Source organism: Haplochromis burtoni, unplaced genomic scaffold, assembly GCF_018398535.1.
Source record: "Haplochromis burtoni strain Fernald_Lab_line unplaced genomic scaffold, NCSU_Asbu1 Contig_174, whole genome shotgun sequence".
NCBI classification, from domain to species: domain Eukaryota; kingdom Metazoa; phylum Chordata; class Actinopteri; order Cichliformes; family Cichlidae; genus Haplochromis; species Haplochromis burtoni.
Window position 1 is genome coordinate 768,447 of NW_024582535.1, and position 22,637 is coordinate 791,083.

Here is a 22,637-nt window from a genome sequence, read left to right on the forward strand (position 1 = left end):
CTTTGCAGCCACTGGTTGAACTTTTTTAGGGTTTTCTGTATAATTGGAGTGAAGTTTGAAGAGCATCTTGATTTTTGGTCTTTGGATATTAACAGTCCCAAGTATGTGACTTCTTGTTTAACAGAGATATTACAGATAGTATTTGATTTAGGCATAAACCAGAGGCCTCAGAGAAGCCCGCTTGTAACTCGGGTGCGCATGGCAGAAGAAATCGCACGGAAATCCATGTTCTGTCAATGAGAAACTGTTTTTTTTTCTCAAACCTTTACTTAAACATCAGTACAATACAAAATGGAATTAAACAGTACCACAATAATGGTGTTGTATTTACAAAAGAATTGTATGCATAATAATTGAGTTAAGCTACTGTACAAGTTCAAAGGAGAATACATAAAAAGAGAGATGTCTTCCTAAACATTTGGACTTGTGAATCAATGAGAAACTGATCCAGTGAGCTCTCACGTGTTCGGCTGCGGTCATGTCGGCCGCACTTTGAATTTTGTTGCTCTTTTTCTCTCCATAATACGGTTACTCGGAAACACAGCAGAGTTCGTCTTTTTTTTATCCTGCAAGTTTGTCCCCATTTACTCCGCAGTCCAGTAGATGTTTGTTTACAAAGAAAATAAAATATAATCCTTACTTGATTTATTATGATTAAAAAAAAATATTAAAAACTCTTTAAGAGGTGGCAACATGGTAATATGCTGAGTGGCAGCGTTTTCCTTTCTCACTTCCACAGAGTTTTTCTTAATAAGTTGGAATGTAACAACTTCCGGTATAAATTTTACATGTTTTATTAAGGCATGTCACATAGATCAATCTTGTATTTATTGACAATATCAAGTAAAAGAAATACAGTTTTAGTGGTTTGTTGTGGCAATTAAAGCATTTTGTGTCACTTTATACAAAAAAAACAAACAAACAAAACCCAGCTCTTTTCTCAAATTACTGCAGCTGTATATGTGTCGAGTTTGCCTTTGTGCTTGTCCTTTTCTTCCCATCAAATTTGACAATTTGAACACACACTTGAATTAAGATTGTGTGTGTGTGCTCAGTCTTCCAGCAGTATGTCCAATTCTTCTAAAGGCAGTCGCACTCGCAGTTCTTTCTCTGTCAACAGGTCTACAAACTCCTGCAGGTGATCGGGGAACAGCTGCGCTGCGTCCATATACAAACCCTGATCACTCACACACACACAGAGAGAGAAAGAAAAGGAGGGAGAATTTTATGTACTAGCAACATACATACAGCACTGATGTTGATTTAGTTTGCAATGATGACTACATGACACAACAACAGGGCGATAAGTTTAATTGATTAGTTTGGTAATAATATGCTGAGCAAGGCAGCATATTGATCAAGTGGCAACATCTTTAATGAAATCATATAACAAATAGTGTTGCCTACTGTGTGGCTAATTGTACTAACGTGCCATCAAATTTCAGTTTCAGTTTTAGTGAAAGAAATTCTCCAATTTTATGAGTCTGTCTGCGTTAAACACAGAGACAGTAAATGTTTAACACAGTAAAAGATTGAGCCCCGTCTCATCCATAACCTGTATATAAAAGATAAAGAGACTTTTTGTTTTTACTGAATTATAACCAACAAAGATAATAAGCAGTGGCTATCAGCTACTGATTCTTGTTATGCTCCTCTTTTCTTACCACCTCTCTCGGCTGCCTGTCCCTGAGTTTGGTCCTGCTGCAGGCTCTTCCTGTCAAAAGGGGAGTTCTTGCTCCCAACAGTCACCAAGTGCTAATCACTACAGATCCTCTTTAACATTGTTGATACTTATACATATATACATTGACTGGTTGCACCCTTAAGGGTTACTGGTATATAAAACATGGTCACTTCTGGTTTCAAAACAGCAAAACCATAGTGCCCTAGACACTAATGTTTAGGTTTCAAATCACAGTCATTTCCTCTTTTTCAAAATCTAAGCACCCCTGTATAAAAGTCAGTTGGTTCTGAGGTAAAACAAGCTGCTGTTAATGATCTCATAGCTTAGTTTCACTCGTACAACAACACCTGACGACTCTGCAGGGACTCAGCACAGAACTACAAATCAAGCTTTGGGAAATATCACTTTCACATTATATGTGTGCCTCACCTTACACCAGGGGATATTCTGTAAGGCCTTGTAGAAGATTCCTGTGGCTTTATCCACTTTTCCTTCACACACCTACAAATTCACACGTACACACGTTACACGCACAATATAAGCATGGATGATATTGGTGTATCCACATGCACAGAAGCACTTCTACACTTTTGTTTCCATGTTTAATATTTTTAAAAAAAGAGGACATTTTAGTCCTTATTCCTAAAATGCACATAATAATATTCCTAAAATGTTTTTTTTTTTCTTTTTAAAAACGACACTAAAGCTTTCAGATACAAAATTTCTTTTTCTCATTCAAGCAGGATCGGGTCTCTACAATCTTCCTAAAACTTTTAGTGCTCCAGGGCAGAACAGCATCAATGTGAGTTTGTATGACTGGTCTCACCAGGAAGTAGATGTACATTCTCCAAAGTAAAGGACAATGAGCCCCAGTTTCTGTTGCTATGGCGTTTTCAAACAGTCCACGGATGCGGTTGCTGAGGCCATTCTCCGGCAGGATGGATAAGGGATCATCATGTAAACACGATCTATAAATACCGCAGACATGTACAGTTTAATGTGCAGTAAGTGCTAATTATCAGTTGATAATGTGCAAACTGTTTCTGTTTCTATAAAAGCTGCATTAAGTAAAACTAAAAGCAAGACTACAAATCACTTAAATCTGCATTTAAACAACATTAAACACTGAAACTTTTTGAGATGCTCTTTTTTCATCATGCTACTTATGAATCGCTTTTGTGTTGTGATGTTCCATCAGATGGATTTATTAACGTTTTTGAGCATTAAACAACTTTTATACTCTTTGTTGTCCTTCACTGGACTTTTTCGAAACGAGCAATTTAAATGTAGTTTTTGTAAATACTTTTGAAATCATCACCTTCTGTTTTTATTTGTAGTTTACATGGCATTTTGCTTTTTTGGAAACAAGGATGTAAATGATATGTGAACTTTGATGTGATCCTGCTGTCTAATGTTTGTGATCATCTTTTGTCGTTTTACCCCTGAGCTGCATCTACCAGCTGCTTCCTTTGCTGTTCAGCAACAATGGCAAAGAGACGCGGCACCACGCTGCTGCAGTTTCTGGTTACAGAGTGAAAAAACCGGCGTGCACGGCCAGCGCTATGGTAACGGTTCTCCACCTGAAGCACACATCACATGGAAATGTCAGTCAGGCCAAAATAAACAAATAAGGTTAGGGCTCAAAAGGCTTTGGGAAACATATCTAGAGAAGAATGGGGGAAAATGTGCTTTTATTAGCCTGACCTGTACATAAATGCTCCAGAGAGGGACGCTGGTGGTCCAGACTGGGAGGGCCGATGTCAGCGTTTGCCTCAGTGTCACCAGAGGAAACACAGCGACGGTGTTGTGGTACTTGAGCAGTGCCGCCTGCTGCCAGGCCAACGCCTCACACTCAGCAGCTACTCTGCTGACACAGGGCCTGTTTGAGTCAGCGTCAGCTCTTGCGAGCTTACCCTCCTTGCTGCTGTTCAGCTGCTGTTCAGCTGTTAACGTGCGGTGTAGTTCCTCCATCTTCTCTCTAACCTGGGTGTAGACTGCGTTGGCTGCTTGCACGCTCACCGTGAGGTACTGGAAAAGAGCGTAGCAGCCAACCAGACCTCTCAACCTCAGCTTCTCTGCCATCAGGTCGTCTTGGACTGGAGAAGACAGGATAAGACAAAAAGCTCAAGCACAAAAAGAGAAGGGGCTCATTTTTAACTACTCTTACATTTTCAACAAGATATATTAGTTTGGAAGATGGTTTCCACCAGAAAAGCTTGGTTCAGGTGTATCCAATAGGTAACAAGAGAGTTCACATACAGCAAAAAGCATGACCCAGTCAAGCACAACGCTCTCAGCTTTTAGGACAAGCTAAATGAATGAGTGAAAAAATATTTTGGTTAACTGATATGAAATTAAAAAACAAAACAAAACCCTGGATGTTTGTTTTCTGGATATTTTTTCTGGAAATAAAAATATCCAGAAAATCTCTGATCTAGTCAAATCTGTAAACAACCAGGCGGAGGAAGTTTTGTCTCAGATATTTAAGACTTCAATGTCCAATGGAATCAATGCATTTATAGCACATCGCACATCAAATTTAAAACAATTGTATCCTCCACTCTCATTGGCAGCTCCGATGTTGAGAAAAAGTTCAACTCGGGAGCCATTTCACATTTGTTGCTTTAACTCGCTGAACGCCATTATCTTTGGTTGCTACGTTGCTTCCTGTGTTTGTCATGTTTCATTTTATTATTATTATTATACTGTTCTGCCCTTCTTAAGTAATGATAAATCGCCTAATAAATATGCCAAACACTTACTAAATTAAGCAAAATGAAACACAAAAAAAATAAAGTGGAGTAAACTAAAAAGAGAAAAAATTAAAGAGAAAATACAAAATTACTACTACTCTGATTGTGCAGTGAGTGCGGATTTATAGTAAAAATGTTCACGGCAGGTCTCTGAGAAGTTAAACAGTTGGAAACGGGTCAGAAAACAAACCTTTACTGTTTTGGTCCAGTGCTGATAAACTGGCAGCCAGAGTCTGGTCGTACGATTTTCTGGCTTTCAGGATGGAAACCGTGGAGAGGGAGGATGAAGTGGACGATGCAGAGGTTCCTTCTGCTAGCCGGGTCAGTACAGACACAGCCGGGGATGCTGTTACATCAGCCGGTTGACCCCCTCGCTCTTTCGCTCCATCTTCCAACTCCAGCTGGGACCACAACAGGCAGAGATCACACAGAGTGCGACTGCTCAGCCCTTTGGTTCCCCCAAGCGCTGTTGCAGTGGAGAACACTTTGCGGGCCTCATCCAGGTTGCCCAGTAGCCATTCCAGGTGGCCGTACTCCCGCCACAACACTAATGATGAGCGATTGTCTGGTTCTTTGAGCAGCCGCTTGGCAACTCGCTTGCTGCTCTTCCCCTGAGAACGAAGGCGCTTTTTATTTCCGCCGTGCAAGCAGCGCATGACCTGACGCAAACACCAAGAACCAGAAGAGTGTAAGCGTTAGTTTGACCTCACTTTGAGTCTGAATGTAGTCAAATGAACCAACTCCTACCTTGAGTTTCTCGTACTGGATCCAGCTGAGTGACAGGAAGGCTCGGTGGTGGGGCGGAAGCACAGGCTGAAGCATATTGAACAAGTTCGTGAGGAACTTCTCACCCTGTTTCCCAAGCCCCACCCACTTCCGTGTTCCTTGGAGAGTGGTCATGTGACCGACAGAGTTAATGCCACCATCAGCTAAATCATAGGAGGTCAGAGGACGCTGGGGAGCATTACCTAGGATGGAAAAAGTTGCTTTTTTTTAAGACTCCTCTCACCTCAGTGAGATTTGAAAAAATTAAAGCTTGTTTAGACTGTTTTACCTTGAGTGAGCAGAGAAAGGTTCTCCAGCAGCAAGCCAGGCTGACCTGGGGAAACCGAGAGCACTGAGTCCACAGGCAAACCCAAAAAGCTCAAGAAACGGAGAAGCAGGCGGAGACGGAGCTCTGGCGAAGACAAACAAATCAGTGACGGGCCAATGTCATCAAACAACACCTGGAATTAGAGATAGAGGTCAGCAGAGAGGTCAACCTACATGGTAAAGTTCAACAAAAAGAATATTTTGTCTTAAAACAATCAAACACATCACCTGTCTGTCAGGATCCTCACAGTCCTCCTCTGACTGGCCCTTGGCTTTGTCGGGTCTCCAGGGCAACCAGTCTGTGGCTTCACGAGATGACTCCACATCCAGCCAGATGGTACCTCTGGGCTGGGTCCTGTCCTTCACCTCCTCTTCATCCTCTTCCTCTTCTTCCTCCTCTTCTGTGGAAACAAAAAGAAAGATTAGATTACATCCCCATAAAGAGAGCTTGGATCACACAAACTGCAATAACTCTTCACAGACAGAATTTGTAGGTGCAGTCATATAGAAGTTTCATCTTCTTTGGTCTCAGAGAGAGAGGGAGGTCTGGGGATCTCTGCTTAAACTGTTGGCTCATGAGCCAAACCCAGATAGGCAGTATAAAATTGATGGATAAATGACATGGCACGTGCACTGTAAAGTGTGTGTGTTTTACCTACCTGCAGTGGGTTGTAGCCAACCTCCTCGCTCTTGTTGGAGCATCCAGGCTTTCCAGCCTCTGGCGTCCAGCTCCCCGACCCTTGCTTCGCCGCTGTCCCAGAACGGCTCAAAGAAGTCGACCTGTGGACACAGAGGCAGAAATGTAACTACACGAGGTTAGAATTTATTTTTTTATTATTTAAATGACCAGCCAAGGCCACTTCACTGATCATCACATTCAACTCTGAGCAACAAATACAATGGCTTGCAAAAGTATTCGGCCCCCTTTTACTTTCTGCCCACGTGTACACCACTTTGTGTTGGTCTTTCACGTGGAATTCCAATAAAATTGATTCATGTTTGTGGCTGTAATGTGACAAAATGTGGAAAAGTTCAAGGGGGCCGAATACTTTTGCAAGCCACTGTATAACTCCTGAAATGTCACACAAGTCCTCTAAGAGTAGATTACAACATTAAAACTCAGCGAGAACATACCTGCTGCTTAGTGGACAGCTCTCGCACGCTGTCAGGCTTGAAGAAAGTAAAGTCAATCATTGCCTGAAACATGGCAGTCGACTTCTCCGAATGACCACACTGACGCAGAAAGTGACACTGCTGCGTGAGGATATCTGGGCAGAAAGTAAAAGGATGTGGGATTTGTAGTCATACAAAGCAAGCAGGACTGAATAATGAATGAATCTCATGCTGAAATGTCTGTTACCCAACATATCCTCCTCTATTCCTGGCAGTGCCGGGTGAGACACCATGCTGCCGTCTCGGACAGCACTGAGCGTGCTCAGACACTTGCCGTACGCAGCGTTGACCTTGGACACAGTGAAGCTGCTGAAATAGCTCTGGGTGAAGAGCAGATACTCCCTCCACAGGGGGGTGCTGTTTGGGTGGAGAAACACCTGAAACACAACAAATAAAGAGCAACTTTGTTACTTGTATGCGACATTTACTTTTTTGATAGAAGCAGTAAGATTCCGACACTCTTGAGGGTTTCCTCTGCATTTTAGGGACTTGTTGTGACCTTCATACAAATATCCATACATACAGACATACACGACCGTGGCTCAGGGGGTTGGGACTCGCATCTGTAACCGGAAGGTCGCCGGTTCGATCCCTGGGCTCTCTGTCCTGGTGGTTGTGTCCTTGGGCAAGACACTTTACCCTACTGGTGTTGGCCAGAGGGGCCGCTGGCGCGATATGACAGCCTCGCTTCTGTCAGTCTGCCCCAGGGCAGCTGTGGCTACAACCGTAGCTTACCTCCACCAGTGTGTGAGAGTGAATGAATAGTGGCATTGTAAAGCGCTTTGGGTGCCTTGAAAAGCGCTATATAAATCCAATCCATTATTATTATTACATACCAGTTTCTTCCACTCTTTAGCCAGAGCCGAGGGTTCCCAGAGCTCCTGGCAGATGCGAAGTCTCTCGAGTTGCAGAGCTATGCAGAGGGGGTTGGTGGCCACGGCGCGCTCTGCAATGCTTAGCTTTTTCTCCAGCACTGCCCTGTAGGAAGACTTGCGGCGCTCAGCAGCATCACTGCCCTGCTGCTCCTCCTCGCCTTTGAACACAGCTGCACTCGCCTCATCCTAGAGAGGGAGGGAGAGATTGGAAGAGGCGATGAAGTACCCAAACCTTATCTGATAAGCCAAAGAGCATGTTGGAGGAAACTCCATGCTTCTTGCTTTTCTGTGACTGATTGAGGGCTTTATGCACACAAGAAGACTTTGTGAAACTTGCAATGAAAATGAAATGAAAGCATATCAATTAACTAATTATGTCTGTCCCCTGTTGTGTTGATTTCCTATTGCGGCTAGTAGTGACACTGAGTTAGACTCCTGGTTTGACTTATGTGTATGATTTAACCAGCGTAAGCCTTTACCAGCACATCTCTAAAACTTTAGAAGCATTTTGAACAGTTGCTGCAGGCAATTTAGATGAATGAGCCTCTGAGGAGTTCATCAAATCTTCTTTTGAGTTACCTAAATGGTTCTTCAGTGGATGAACGTTATTCAAGTAAATCAACCCTCTTGTACTTTCATTGCTGTTTTGGTAATAATGAAGAACGTCAAACACTAAATATTCAATCTTTGTGAGAGTGTTTTGGAGCACCAGTGTGAGGAGTGCAGTTTCAGAGGTGCAGAAGGAGCCCACGCTGCAGGATTTCCTCTCAGTATAGTGAGTGATCACTTGCCTCAGAGAAACATTCCTCCTGAAAGTTCACTGGCACTTTCAGAGTCCAGGATAGGAGTAGAGGGAAGGTTCAGATGTCAGACAATAAAATGCTGTCAGTCAGAAAAAAAACATTTCCACTGTCTTGATGCATTTGATTACTGCTTCTTGTGATGTTCTCATGAGAGGTGAGCACACATCAGGAGTCCGTAAACTTTTGTTAAAAGAAACCACGCTCTGAAGCCCTGACATTCCTGCAGCAGTATTGTAAAGCAGCGTGTGTACCTGATATCGTATGAACTCTATCCACAGCTGTGTGTCTGCTGGCTGCTCTCTCAGCCGCCTGTTGAAATCTTCGGTCCTGCCACCCAAAAGTGCAGTGCCCTCCTCTGTGTGAGTGTCCTCCTTTTGCTGGTCTTGCTGTCCTTTCCCCTGCAGCCAGAGGGCCGTCGAGGAGTCATATACACCGAGGGGATTCACCGATGACGTCTGCCCTATGTGAGCTAAAAAGATAAATACATTTTTAAAAATCAGTTACATTTTAAGGAATAAATGTGGCACAGTGATGTTACATCTTTTTAAGCTTAGCACATTTTATACCAGCCCGTTTATACAGATGTCCCTTAAACACGTCACAAGTTTTGAAAAGAAGAAAGCTATAACAATACACTCGCTGAATATGTGAGCTTGTTTTATCATACCAGCATGACAAACAAAGGCAATTACTGGCTTTTAACACACTTTGACCAAAACATTTTGGTTTTAACAGCCTTAGTTGTTGTTTTAGTTGTTTTTATTGAGTTATTTTATTTATTTTTTTTCTATATTTTACTGCATCATTATTTTACATTTTATTTGTTTTAGTGGCATTTTACATTGTTAAGCACTTTGTGCAGCATGGACTGTTTGGAAATGGGCTATATAAAGAAACTTGACCTACTGGTTTTAGTTCATCAGAGTCTCAAAGCTACATAAAATTGAGACCATTTAATGTTTCCACACCCATTAAAGGTCTGTTTGGGGGTTAAAGGATGAGTGTTAAGCATTTTTTTTGTTTTTTGGATGATTTAACTTGGGGGTAAGAAGGTTGGGACATGGATGTGCATGCAGATAAAGATCCTAACAAAGCCACACAAAAAACCCCCAAAAGCATAACTGTGTGACTACTAATACATATTCTAACAGAGAAAATTATTTTAGCCAAAAATATGAGAACTGACAACAGCCAAACAACCTCAAACTCACTCAGATCTCCAAAGTTTGAGGGAGATGAGATAAACAGAAAAGTCAAAGAACTGTCAAACAGACTCATAATTTTCTCAAATTAGTGGTGCCATGGCCCGTTAAAAATGTGAAGGTCTAATCTTGTTTTCTTTCCTTGAGACAATCATCAAACGCTGCTGACATTTTCTGGTTTAATCTGCTTCTTCTTGGTCACTTGCGCAAGTCTAAATGAGACTTTCAGTTTAAAAATGATCAGCACTAAAATGGCACATTAAGCATGAAGTGGCTGAATTCTTTCTTTGCCACACCCAGCTAGACCCCGTACCTTTCTCTCCTTCTTTATTGTCTGCCTCATCATCACACAGAGGGAGGAAGATTGCAGAACTGGTGCCATCGCTACCATCAGAACTCGCTGGTAATGCAGGAAGAGCAGGCGCTGCCTTCAGCAGCTGTCGACTGACTGTAGAGTAGTATCTGTCCGCTGCCTTCTTCCCGTCGCCGCCTTTCTTCTTCTTCTTATTAGTCGCCTCTGAGTCCTCCCAGCTGACCCCCTGCTTGTGAAAGTCCAAACCCAGAGCCGAGCTGCCTTTCCTTCTATACCTGGAAGACAAAAATAGTGCAGCTCATCTCAGATTGTAGCTTTTATTCTGTACTCAACTATACAGTCCATGTAACTTTAGAATTTGGTTCAAAATAAAACCTTCAGCCAGTCATTTATAAGTAAAAAATAAACAAACGGATGAATCCCAGGTTTTGGGAGCATGGTTTAACTACAGACATTACAGTCTCAGCTCTCCTTAAACTGTATGAGGATTCCTAAAAGACACATCTGATGGACAGAGGAGAAAGGAGAGAGGAGGCTTATAGGAAGAGCACAAGTGTATCCTTTGCAGAAGTGTTTTTACCTTCAGAGTATAAAAAAGGCATCTCACACGGCTGGAAAATACAAACCACGCCTTGAACAAAACTCTTTAAACAACTCATCCTTTTTATTCTTACACTGCTTCATTTATTGAAAGTGATCAAACTTTTTCCCCTTTTTCTTTGTGAGATTAAAAAAATAAAGTATAATGTCCTGTCATATTGCACAATGTTGGGAAACTATTCAAACGCAGTCTTAAATGTGAGCATGGTTACACCTGAGATCAATTTAAGTTAAGTTTAAAGAGTTAAGCTTTTAAAGACCAACATGGGAAAAATCAGAAGGTGTCAGGGATATTTCAGTCCACTTAAATCCTGGAATAAATGTGACACCGTGATGTTACATCGTTTTAAGCTTAGCACATTTTTTACCAGCCCGTTGATACAGACGTCCCTTAAACACATCACAAGTTTTGAAAAGAAGAAAGCTATGACAATAAACTCGCCGAATATGTGTGCTTGTTTTTATCATACCAGCATTACAAACAAAGGCAATTACTGGCTTTTAACACACTTTTACCGAAACATTTTGGTTTTAACAGCATTAGTTGTTGTTTTGGTTGTTTTTATTCAGTTATATTGTTTATGTATTTATTTGTTTTTTTCTATATTTTACTGCATCATTATTTTGAATTTTATTTGTTTTAGTGGGATTTTACATTGTTGAGCACTTTGTGCAGCATGGACTGTTTGGAAATGTAGACACAGTTGGGCTATAACGACACTGTTTATGATGTAATTGTGTCAAATGTTTGCATAAACGTCACTTTCTTTGTGTCTCTTCTTGTGTGCAAGTCTTTTCTGTGAAGGGCTAAAAAGAAAAAAAAGAGTCATGTGTCTTTTACCTGGCTACGTCTCCTCTGTACAGAGACTTGTAAGTCCAGTTGGCGGGGTCTGCTTTTCGGTCCACGCAAAACAGCTGCTCTGTGGGCAACTGGAGGTCATCCAACCAAGAGAAATGGCTGGCTAACTGAGGAGCCTCCTGCCTGTTTCCCACAAACATAATTACAGAACAGAAGCGAGGTTATACTCAGTGTATAAAATTACAAGTGTATGCCTCAGTGATGTTAAAGATGTTTGTGTACCTTTTGGCTTCTTGCTCCTTTTTGAGATCACTCGGGTAGATGGTTTCAGAGTCAGATGCGCTGCTGTGCGAATACCTCCCGCTCTTTTTTTTGTGCTTTTTCTTCTGTTTCTTCTTCCTTTTCTTCTTTCTGGGTGCCACACCATCCTCTCCGTCCTCTTCAGAGCTGACATCTCTGCTGACACTGAGAGTCAATGAGGAAGAGAGGAAGAGTTTGATTTGGCAGATTTTTAGAGCTGGATGCTCTTCCTGACATAACCCAAAGGAGGTTTGTGTCTCCTTCTGCGACTGAACTGGGCAGCGATGAATTTCTAAGGAAGAACCAACACATTTCACAGTTCAGTGATCAGAGTTGTGATTCTTTTACCTTGGTTCCTTCTTGTTTTGCTCCTCGCTGGTCTTCTCTAGAAATCGACCGTGAAGAGAGAGCGCATCTCCTGTCTGAAAACTCTTATTCTTCAGCCAATCAAACTCTGAAAATGAGAGCAGACAAGACATAATTACAAGATAATCAGGAGGACTTAGAAATCATGAACAATGCAATCTGTCTATCCCAAGTAGTGATACTGCACTGTGCGAAGGCTTTGGACCACAACACGTCTAACAGACATAACATGGCATTTTTGCGCCAACAACATGATTCTTCCCTAAGGGGCATTAGCTGAAAATATGGCATATCTCTGGATGTTGTGCAGGGAAAACTGAGGGCAAAACTGAGGAAACTGGACGAATGGAGAACAAAAGTAACAGGCCTAAAAAAACTATCTGCAGATGAACTGCATTTTGCCCAGCAGTATTGAAGATCTTGTCAAAGCTGATGAAATTATGAACACAGAAGTACCATCAGATTCTCATCCACCATGTAATACAATCTGAAAAATGTATGACTGGCAACAGCTTTCTTTTTAAGCATGACAATCATCCCAAACTTACTGTGAATGCAGTTAAACTACAACTGGGTAGAAAAACACACAATGACACACTATGAGTCATGGATTGGCTGCCCCAGAGCCCAGACCTCAATTATTGAAACAGTGTGGGGTCATCTAAACGTGGCCAACATTGAAAGAAGAGCTTTGAATGTCCTTCAAGAAGCCTGTAAAACTATTCCTAAAGGGTACTTAAAGAAATTACAAGAAAGCTACCTCAGAGACATGTTTTCTAAATGTGAACAAACTGAGTTTTTACCATATATACTGTACCTCCATGTATTTTCCCACATATTTCAAGAAATCACTCAGTCTATTTTCCATTTTTAAAGCAGAGAAATATCAAAAACCAAGGGTGGCTCAAGACTTTTATAAAGTATTATAATTTTTTTTGAAATACCAACTCTGAAAATATTCATAGTAGTAAGTCAAAATTTCGTCCTCATTCATTTTTTATTCATTAAATAAAAAAAGTGAAATGAGACAAAAAAAATCCTCTAGAGAGGGTCGGGAGGGAGGCACTAAATGAATATTCATTAAATGAACCCCGAAGCTTCAATACGTCAATAAAACGTTAGTGTAATGACACGAGCAGGATGGGTAAAGAGTATCTAAAGATACTGACAAGTCGTTTAGATTATAAAGACGTAAAATCGTCGCTGTTTTAGCTCAAAGATAGCGAGTTTCCCGGATTTCCAAGAGGAACACATATCGTGAAATGAGAGATAAAGCTAAAAGAGGTTAAGATGTTTTGTGTCATTCAGTTCCAGCGACGAGGGGCTGATCTGACATTGAATATCAGGTCGTTGTTTCGGTCAGATTTTAGTTTTCGGCAGACTGTCAGTCTAACAGAGCGTCCAGGTGACTGCTAACCGACATTAAAAACCGTGTATTACAGGAAGCCGGGATCACCTGTGGAAGAATCTCTAACTTTGTTGCTCGCCTCTTCTGCAAACGCTGGAAACAGCGCCATGATGCTGCGTCACTTAGAAACAGGGCGCAGGGATATGACGTCACAACGGCTTTTGGGCTCGCCAAAGTAAAACATAATGCTGTTTGGGGATTTTTCAAACGTTAAAAAATTAAAATCTCATTTCTGTTGAAGCGTATTATACTCACTTAATTTTTTTGTCTTGTGTAAACATATAATACATTTGGAAATAAGAAGGAAAAACTTCGGATTTTATTTTAATGTATTATTTTCTAATTTAAAACGTTAAAAGAGCCCCTGTTGGCCTGAAAGCTCGAATTCACGACTGCGTTGGCAGCTTTGGCTATTAGTTCACAAATATAATCTCTCCTGCCCACGTGTACTTAATATAAAATAATCCAGTGGAAAATAATACTATTCAAACTGTACAGCACTGGCACAGATGGTTGGCAAGGGAGAGTTGATTTTTTTCACTTCCTGTTACTAAATAATGTGGTAAATTATGGCTTCTCTGGCACTTCACTGAAATTGTTGCAAAGCTATTTGACAAATCATAGGCAGACTATCAATGATAAGGCATTTAACATGTGGAGTACCTAGCTGTTTGGGGAAATTATTATTTTCAGGTCGTTTTTATGAGCTTTCATTTGTTTTAAAAACTGGCTCAGATTCTTATGTATACTGATGACTCACCAGTATATGGATCTGAAACCTCAACTGATCAATTAAGCTTATTAATGCTTAATGAGTGACTGAACGCTGTAAAAGATGCGTTTATAATATTCCTACTAAAAAAAAGAGGAGGCAAAACTGTTATTATTATTAGTGTATTCGTTGCTTTTAAAATAAAATACGTATATTGATAATACTGTAAGTAAAATAGGTAAAGGTCTGTCAGTGATTAGAAGAAGTGTACAATTAATGACACCAGAGATTATAAAGGAGGTTCTAAATGCATTAGTGTGATTATTGCTATGTAATCCGTTCCAGTGCTTCAGCAAAAGAAATTTTAAAAAATGAAATAGGTTGGCACTTTTTACAGTTGATATTGCACATCCGATAACTAAAGAAACATATTTGTTAAAATCGTATTAGCAAAATCAGTATGAACTTGGCTGAAAATTGTTTGGATAGTGAAGACAGCTGACAGGCAGTCTGTAAAAAAAATATTTGCCCCTTTCCAGATTTTTAAGTTACCAGTTTTTTTCTTTTATTTTTTGCATATTTGTCACATTTAAATGTTTCAAATGCTTATCCTATTTTTAATATTAGAAAAAGCTAAAACTCAGTAAATACAAAATGCAGTTTTTAAATGATCAGTTTCACTGACTCGTCTGAAACTGAGTGAAAAAAGAGCCAATGTCCAAATAAAATTTCCTCCAGAAAGCCTGGAAATGTAATGCTCAAGATGACTTTTAGAAACAAACAAATGCCTGGCTCCTTGGAAGCAAAGTATAAAAAAAATGAGGGATGACTCAACACCTTTCCACAGTACTGTCAAAAATAAAATTAGAAATGCTCCCACATCGTCATAAAACCTGGTATTTAAATTTGAATTACTTCCGATTGAATGACTGAATGCACATCGCACTGTAATTTTATATGTAAGCCAGAAGTTAGAAAGTGCTCTCGCTGACTCTAAAATATAACGACTATGTCACATGGTAACTACAAACGATCGCCTCCTTTGGCGTTAAGATTCAGTCTCCATATTAGGTTTCATGTCGTGAGCTCGTGTATCGGGTAGAAAATGAAGTTGATTCTGAAAAGTCTTTCCTGGGTTTGTTATTCAAACCTGAGTGACGCGCACGCAGAGCTTTTGCGCGTCTCCAAGAGACGCGTTGTGTGCTGAATGTGTGCGCCGTTCTCTCCGTGTTACCGAGGTAACGGACCTCCTGGGATCGCTATCCAATCAAAACCCGAAAGCAAGGTGTTTGGGCCAATCCGATTCCCAGTCTGTTTTGTTTGACACTTAGTTCCTCCAATTGCTTTCTCGGTGTCTCTATAGCTGGCAACCCTCCTACCTTCTCAGGTTAGTCCGTTGTTGGTTGAGCGCTGGATCAGTGTCTACGCTTGGCTGTTCCGAAGTTTTTCATTTCGACCAAAAAATGAGGGAAATAGTTCATCTGCAGGCCGGCCAGTGCGGCAACCAGATCGGCGCGAAGGTGAGAGTGATAGTGGTTTTAAAGTTGAGTTTGAGTGTTTGAAGATCGAGTACGCGGGCCGCTAAATTAAATTAGCGCCAGAGCTAATCGTAGCGCTGCTGAGTTTGACTGAGCCGACTGATTTAATCGTTTTATTCCGTCCCTGTGTGTGTGTTCTAGTTCTGGGAGGTTATAAGTGACGAACATGGCATCGATCCCACCGGGACTTACCACGGAGACAGCGACCTACAGCTGGAGCGAATCAACGTGTACTACAACGAGGCTACAGGTTAACTTCACACTGCACAGTCTGATCTAATTTCTGGGTGAGCTGAGGTAATTCAATAGCCAGCAGAAACCTGGTTAATACAGCCACCGTCCAGTAGGGGGGGCATTAATCAACCCCCCTTTCAGAGTCAGGGGGCTTTTTCTTGGCTCTCCTTCCTGGTTACCGTCACTCAGTTTCCAAGACAAAACAACAAAAACAAACCCTCGCCTAGCAATGGTGCCCACAAATTAGACTGTTCCCGCTTTAAGTCACACTTCGGACTGGGATAATATTATCACTAAGTTAAAGAGGCAAAGCATTAAGTATGTTCATGCAGTTTATGACAAAGTAAAGTTTTTATAGTTAAGTACAGTAAGTATGTGTATACTAGTTTCTGCAGTGGGTTTGCTCATGTCATAGTCTGGGTCATTCTACGGTGACGTCTGTCTCTGCCCCACCCCCGGCCTTTGCAGAAACATTTTAGGGTTACAGTTTGTTTCTGTGTTTAAAATAAACATGTTATTTAAACAGTTCCTGAGCTATCAGTTTGGCAGTGTTCGTTTTTAATCTGTCATAGAGTGGCCAGAGCACCACAGTCAGCTAAGCGCTGTGATTTCACATAGTTCAGAAGTGAATGAATGAATAAATACATAAGTTATACAATAGACACAATGCACACATAGAAATGTAAGATATGTAGAACAAATATAAAATGTATAAAGAAAGTAATGATCCTATGAAGTTGCCTCAACGGTGTTACTGTGGAAAAACGGCCTATTATGAGTTCACTTCCTATTACTAATTTCCTTAAGCTCTGTAAAGAATTCATCATACCACCTCCCAATTTTGTGAGCACAATATGACAACGTGGATTTTATGAAAGGGACTATTAAAAACAGCCATTACTTACTCAGTAACACCAGTGGCTCCTATGTTCAGAGGAACTTTTTGCATAAACTATTTGTATTTTATGCAAATGCTACGTTTTTTTTATCATAATGAATCCTCTTTTTGTCTGGTATGGCTTAACTGAGTAGCATGATGATTAATACGTCACTGGTGTTACCGTATGGGGTTTATTATTTCTGTCACATCAAACTGATATGATAATAATTTCACATCAATTGAATTTTGTTACAAGTAAGAGTTAAGATATAAGGGATTACATCACTTCTCATTTTTAATTGTTGTTCAAATTATTTTTATTGTTATAGCAAATAAACAATTCCATGAATGGACAAATATTGGGTCACATTTTAACAAACAAAACTGATAATAATAATAATAATAATAATAATGACAATACTAAGAGATAATCCCCAGATCCATTATTATTGACATTCTTCTGTCTGAAGAGAATTGGGACCAAGTATTTAATTAAAGCGTTTTAAAGCAGTCCAAAGAAATGTTCACATACCTTCAGAAAACCTGGAAAATTTAAACCGCTTTTACCAAAGTTGCTCCTTTGGCAAACACCACTTACAAAAGAATTCAAGTAGATGTAGATAAAAAAACAATTTTTTTTTAAATCATTAAACTGTCTTTTGATTTTCTTAAATTCATAAATGAGCAAGTTCTATAATGTGGTTTAGGGTTAAATATTTTAAAATAAATCAATTTTAAGATCTTGCGCTATCTCAACATCAGACATTTCTGTAGAAGGACCCCTCTGTTTCTTTTTACTTTTTTCTTTTTTTATAAAGATTACACCAAAAGAAGCGTTTTCTGGGTTGAAGATTTGAGAAATTTAGATGGTTACTGGTAATTAAACATATCTGTCTTGATTTGAAAAAACAAATTAACAAATTGAAACTGAACATGTTTTGGTTTTTGTTAGTTTTTCTAAATCATAATATCTTCTGGTTGTTTTTGGTGTGATTTTCACCTCTTGTTAAAGTTTTTTTTCCTCTGTAGTTACCTGTGATAATTTGGGCTTTATTAGTTTTTGTATTTATTTGCACTTCGCGTAGTTTGCTGATAGAGCTCGGAGGATTATTAAGGATTTATAACTGATATTAAACAGGTGCCCTATCCCTAAACCAATTATATAATCTTGAAGTTAAGTGTGGCTTTTTTTTTTGGTCATCTGTCTTCACCAGGTGGGAAGTATGTCCCTCGTGCGGTCCTGGTGGACTTGGAGCCGGGCACAATGGACTCTGTGAGGTCCGGCCCCTTCGGTCAGGTGTTCAGACCTGACAACTTTGTCTTTGGTGAGCCTTTGAAAGCTGAACATTCATTCATTCATCATCCTGGCTTTAGAAAAGTAAAATGGAAAGTATTTTGACCAAAGGAAAAAAAAAATCTGTGTTTGTTTGTTTTACTTTGTCTGTATGTACTTATTTGTTTGTTCAAAAAAAACCAGTGGAATAGTACGTTTTCAAGTGATGTTTCATGTTTGGCTGCTCACTGTAAGTAAATTGTGTTTTAAATATGGAAATGGAGTCAGTGGTGTCAGATGCCTATATTTGCTTGTGACACACAGGTCAGAGCGGGGCAGGGAACAACTGGGCTAAAGGCCACTACACTGAGGGGGCGGAGCTGGTGGACTCAGTCCTGGATGTGGTGAGGAAGGAGGCAGAGAGCTGCGACTGCCTCCAGGGCTTCCAACTCACGCACTCCCTGGGCGGAGGTACGGGCTCCGGCATGGGCACGCTGCTCATCAGCAAGATCCGCGAGGAATACCCGGATCGCATCATGAACACTTTCAGCGTGGTTCCCTCCCCCAAGGTCCGTATTCGACATCCACATCATTCCAGATTAACTGTGTGGGGCCCTGCCCGCCCTTAATGGCGCCTTCTCCTTCTTCAGGTGTCCGACACGGTGGTGGAACCATACAACGCCACCCTCTCCGTCCACCAGCTGGTGGAGAACACGGACGAGACTTACTGCATCGATAACGAGGCCCTGTACGACATCTGCTTCCGCACACTGAAGCTCACAACGCCCACCTACGGCGACCTTAACCATCTCGTCTCGGCCACGATGAGCGGCGTTACCACCTGCCTCCGCTTTCCAGGCCAGCTCAACGCAGACCTGAGAAAACTGGCCGTGAACATGGTGCCGTTTCCCAGGCTGCACTTCTTCATGCCGGGCTTCGCACCCCTGACCAGCCGTGGCAGCCAGCAGTACAGGTTAGAGCAGCCGAATGCTGTTAGCAATGCCTATTTCGAGTTTGAATTATATCTCAACTAAAATATCTGTTCATTTTCCTAGGGCGTTGACCGTTCCCGAGCTAACCCAGCAGATGTTCGACGCCAAGAACATGATGGCAGCATGCGACCCACGCCACGGGCGCTATCTCACAGTTGCTGCCATCTTCCGAGGCCGCATGTCCATGAAGGAGGTGGACGAGCAGATGCTGAACGTGCAGAACAAGAACAGCAGCTACTTCGTGGAGTGGATCCCCAACAACGTCAAGACGGCCGTCTGCGACATCCCGCCGCGCGGCCTCAAGATGGCTGCCACATTCATTGGCAACAGCACAGCCATCCAGGAGCTGTTCAAGCGCATCTCTGAGCAGTTCACCGCCATGTTCCGCCGCAAGGCCTTCCTTCACTGGTGAGAGACACCCCGGTCCGTTTGTAGCCTGAGTGCATGCCCTCATGCGACGTGTTAATCACCTCACCGCTTCTGTTTCAGGTACACTGGCGAGGGCATGGACGAGATGGAGTTCACGGAGGCCGAGAGCAACATGAACGACCTGGTGTCCGAGTACCAGCAGTACCAGGAGGCCACGGCCGAGGAGGAGGGAGAGTTCGAGGAGGAGGGTGAAGAGGACATGGCCTAAAAATCAGCACGGCTCTTCTTTTTCTCCCTTTTCTTCTTTCTATGCAACAGTTTCAGGTCAATGCGGTTCAGACGTCAAGAAGTTAAACAACTTTTTTCTTTTCTTTTCTTTTCTTTTTTTTTAAGAACAAAAGTTGTTATATATCACCAAGTTATTTAGAGCGTACAGGTGATCTCCATGCTTTTATGTGTTACATGTTTGTTTTTGTTCCCCATCTTTAAATATGAATGTTTTCAGCCTGTTCTTTCTTTTCTGGTTAGTATCACCTCATCATTGCGCTGTTTCTAAATGGATGGTGTTATTAAAGGGAGCCTGACGCTTATTACAGGAGGTGTGATCAAAAAAACTCCATTTAAAAAAAGATGTAGCAGTAAATAGAACATTAAATGTCCTGTTTGTGTAGATCACTTACCCTTTGCACTGTTTGATGTCACCACAGATTTTGAACATGACCCAGCTCCAGCTTTAACATGTACTAATGAGAGAATGTAACACTGACTAATTCATGGCACTTTCTCGCGATTTTTAACACTTAACGTTTAATGTAGAATATAATTTTTATTTTTTTTTAAGTGAAATTAAATATTTAAGATTTATTCTAAATGAAAGAAAACACTGAGAGCGTCAGGAACTCATCACTCCCACCTAACTTTGTGTGCTTGTTCTGATTTTGTAGAAGAATTTAAATAAAGTTTCTTTCTTTTTTTCTTTTTTTTTTTTTGTAGAGGGGTTCAGTACAGCCATGATATTTTTACATTATCATGAGCCATCTTTCTGCTCATATCCCTTCTATCCTAGCGTGTGACATCCAAAACTTCCTCAATCTGAAATTGCGAATTCCCTGTTGGGGTTAATAAAGTTTGGTGCTACATATGGTGGATTACTTCTACTTTTGTCTTTTTGTCTACTTAAAAACAAATGAGTCAGACGTGCTCTTGGCATGATGAGTGCAGGTGTTTGTGCAGTAGTACAGTGGGGGTAAAGATGAGCCATATTTGAGTTCACTTTTAGCAAAGAAAACATTTAATATTCCGATTTTTTTTATACACACATGGCTGCTGACTAAATTCCCTTTTTTTAAAAGGAAAAAGCTAAGTTAAATTTAAGGTCCAATGTGAAATATGTGTGTATTTGATTCTGACCTCTCTAATTACTGGTGGCTCGTTTTAAATCATAGAACTAAAAACAATGGATATATTTTACAGATGGATATATTTATGATTTAGCATTACCTTTCCCTAATTTTTAACAAATTTCATCATTTTCACAGAATGCTGGATAATTGTAGTTAAATGTTTATATCTGAATCACTGGTTAGTCTGATGTGGCCAAGTCTGCTCATCTCCTGCTGTCAAACTTAAGGGGTGAAGTGAGGAACAAAATGCAGACGGGGGAACAAAGTGGATGTAATTAAGAGGAGATGATAGCAGCAGTGAATGAGGAAAGAAGCAGAGAGCTTGGACATAACCAGAGAATGCAATGAGTTGAAAGCTCTCTATGTAACATCTTACTTAGCCTTTCCAAGGCAGAAACACCTTCCCGTCTGCTGTGCTCTGGGAGTTGGACACTCACACACATCCTGAGCTGCTATGTCAAGGCCCTTGGGGACGGTTGCTATGGGTCGCTCCCCAGCTGTGACAATAAACAGGCTCTGCTGTCCCCTTAGGAAACACGTAACATTTGTCAAAGTGGGAGAGCAACTGAAACTGCTGCAGGTCTACTTTCCATCATGAACACTGGCAGGTAATGGTAGACTTGAGCCAGGGACTTCAAAACAGCTTGCTCTGTCAGCAATCTGGGAAGATTGTACCGAGCAGGCGTTTTAAGAGGAAGCTGGCCAAGTACCAGGGGCTTCTGGAAGATCGTAGGAGACAGAACAACTAGAAAACCCACAGATCAAAACACCTGGTGCAGCAGGTGTAACTTAAATGAGACATTTCATCCTGTCTGTGTAAATGTGGTCAGAAGTTTATATCATGGGTGTTTAACAACTGCAGATTTTTGCATCATCAGTTCAACCAACTGTACATAATTTGATGTTATCTCTGCCATGAACTGGAAACTGCTGGAACTCCTGCATCTCTGTCCACAGAGAAGCGATTGATGGAGAGGATGCTGGAGAAAGATTTTATGATCAGGCGAGACAGAGAGCTTTTTGGCCACTGTAACAAGTGATATCTTTGGAGGCGTAAGTGAGGCTTTCAAATCTAAGAACACTGTGAACTGTCAGGCATGGTGGTGGTAGCATCATGCCAGTGGTACTGGTACATTACACAAAAGGTATGGAATAATGAAGGAGGATTACCTTGTAATTCTTCTGTTTCACTTTAAATCAACAGCTAGAAATAAAATCTTGTTTTACATCATGTATGTTTTATAACATGTATGCTGCATAATCGTTACAGAAATCTATAAAATCCCCAAAAGAACACGACATTCACGCTCATGACAAGTGGATGTAAACTTCAGACCACAGCTTTATATATGTCAGTCAGATTTGGTGCAAAAGATTTCCCTGCAACATTCAGAGGTCTTTTTTTGTTCTAAACTACGGCTTGACCCATGTTTTTAGATGCATACTCAGATATTTTACATCAGGGGGAATTTTGCATTTGGCGATAACCTCTGGTTCAGATCTGTTCATGCAAAATAAAAGCTGCTTATGTGAAATTTGTTTCCTCGTCCTGTCCGGACATGCCACAGATTTGATCTTTATCCACCTTCATCAGTATAATGGCTACTTTCCTTTAACCTTTGTCCAGCTGCACAGCCACACAGCTAACAATAGCATGTTTTTGTGCATGTTTGAATAAAGCTCAGTGCAAACACTCATCCATGTTGGGTATTTGACTTCATCTCTCAGTCTGCTTAACCTGCTATAATTATTATGGCCAGAATAATGCACCGTTGTGAAAAGTTTACAGGAAATTTTGCAGTGTGTCGGGTAAATTAGAGTAAATATAATGAAAGACTGAAGAGAACAAGACAAAATTCAGATTTGCA

At 41.0% G+C, this 22,637-nt stretch overlaps 2 protein-coding genes across 2 annotated transcripts; one reads left to right on the forward strand and one right to left on the reverse strand.

Moving 5' to 3' along the window:
* Nucleotides 1-228: 228 nt before the first annotated feature.
* Nucleotides 229-13,523, reverse strand: nrde2 (NRDE-2, necessary for RNA interference, domain containing). The gene is made up of 19 exons (XM_005933873.3): nucleotides 13,417-13,523; nucleotides 11,943-12,048; nucleotides 11,577-11,759; nucleotides 11,337-11,477; nucleotides 9,896-10,170; nucleotides 8,632-8,849; nucleotides 7,539-7,763; nucleotides 6,890-7,079; nucleotides 6,664-6,797; nucleotides 6,189-6,309; nucleotides 5,758-5,930; nucleotides 5,492-5,663; nucleotides 5,185-5,405; nucleotides 4,628-5,096; nucleotides 3,389-3,780; nucleotides 3,125-3,264; nucleotides 2,511-2,652; nucleotides 2,114-2,185; nucleotides 229-1,177 (listed from the first exon to the last, which is right to left on the reverse strand). Exons 1-19 carry the CDS (start codon nucleotides 13,475-13,477, stop codon nucleotides 1,052-1,054), a joined length of 3,561 nt encoding a protein of 1,186 aa, XP_005933935.1. The 5' UTR covers nucleotides 13,478-13,523; the 3' UTR covers nucleotides 229-1,051.
* Nucleotides 13,524-15,423: 1,900 nt separating this feature from the next.
* Nucleotides 15,424-20,512, forward strand: LOC102291664 (tubulin beta-4B chain). Its single transcript, XM_005933869.2, has 7 exons — nucleotides 15,424-15,600; nucleotides 15,760-15,868; nucleotides 17,947-18,057; nucleotides 18,330-18,574; nucleotides 18,656-18,978; nucleotides 19,061-19,405; nucleotides 19,487-20,512. Exons 1-7 carry the CDS (start codon nucleotides 15,544-15,546, stop codon nucleotides 19,632-19,634), a joined length of 1,338 nt encoding a protein of 445 aa, XP_005933931.1. The 5' UTR covers nucleotides 15,424-15,543; the 3' UTR covers nucleotides 19,635-20,512.
* Nucleotides 20,513-22,637: the final 2,125 nt, after the last annotated feature.

What these genes read in the sequence shown, in the direction of transcription:
- nrde2 (XM_005933873.3), bottom strand. Translation starts at nt 13,477, where the DNA reads ATGGCGCTGTTTCCAGCGTTTGCAGAAGAGGCGAGCAACAAAGTTAGA. An exon ending in AGTTAGAGATTCTTCCACAG is followed by an intron (nt 12,049 to 13,416) that starts GTGATCCCGGCT and finishes TCTCATTTTCAG; the next exon opens with AGTTTGATTGGCTGAAGAAT. An exon ending in AGCTGTCCACTAAGCAGCAG is followed by an intron (nt 6,310 to 6,663) that starts GTATGTTCTCGC and finishes CTGTGTCCACAG; the next exon opens with GTCGACTTCTTTGAGCCGTT.
- LOC102291664 (XM_005933869.2), top strand. Translation starts at nt 15,544, where the DNA reads ATGAGGGAAATAGTTCATCTGCAGGCCGGCCAGTGCGGCAACCAGATC. An exon ending in GCAACCAGATCGGCGCGAAG is followed by an intron (nt 15,601 to 15,759) that starts GTGAGAGTGATA and finishes TGTGTGTTCTAG; the next exon opens with TTCTGGGAGGTTATAAGTGA. An exon ending in CGCAAGGCCTTCCTTCACTG is followed by an intron (nt 19,406 to 19,486) that starts GTGAGAGACACC and finishes CTTCTGTTTCAG; the next exon opens with GTACACTGGCGAGGGCATGG.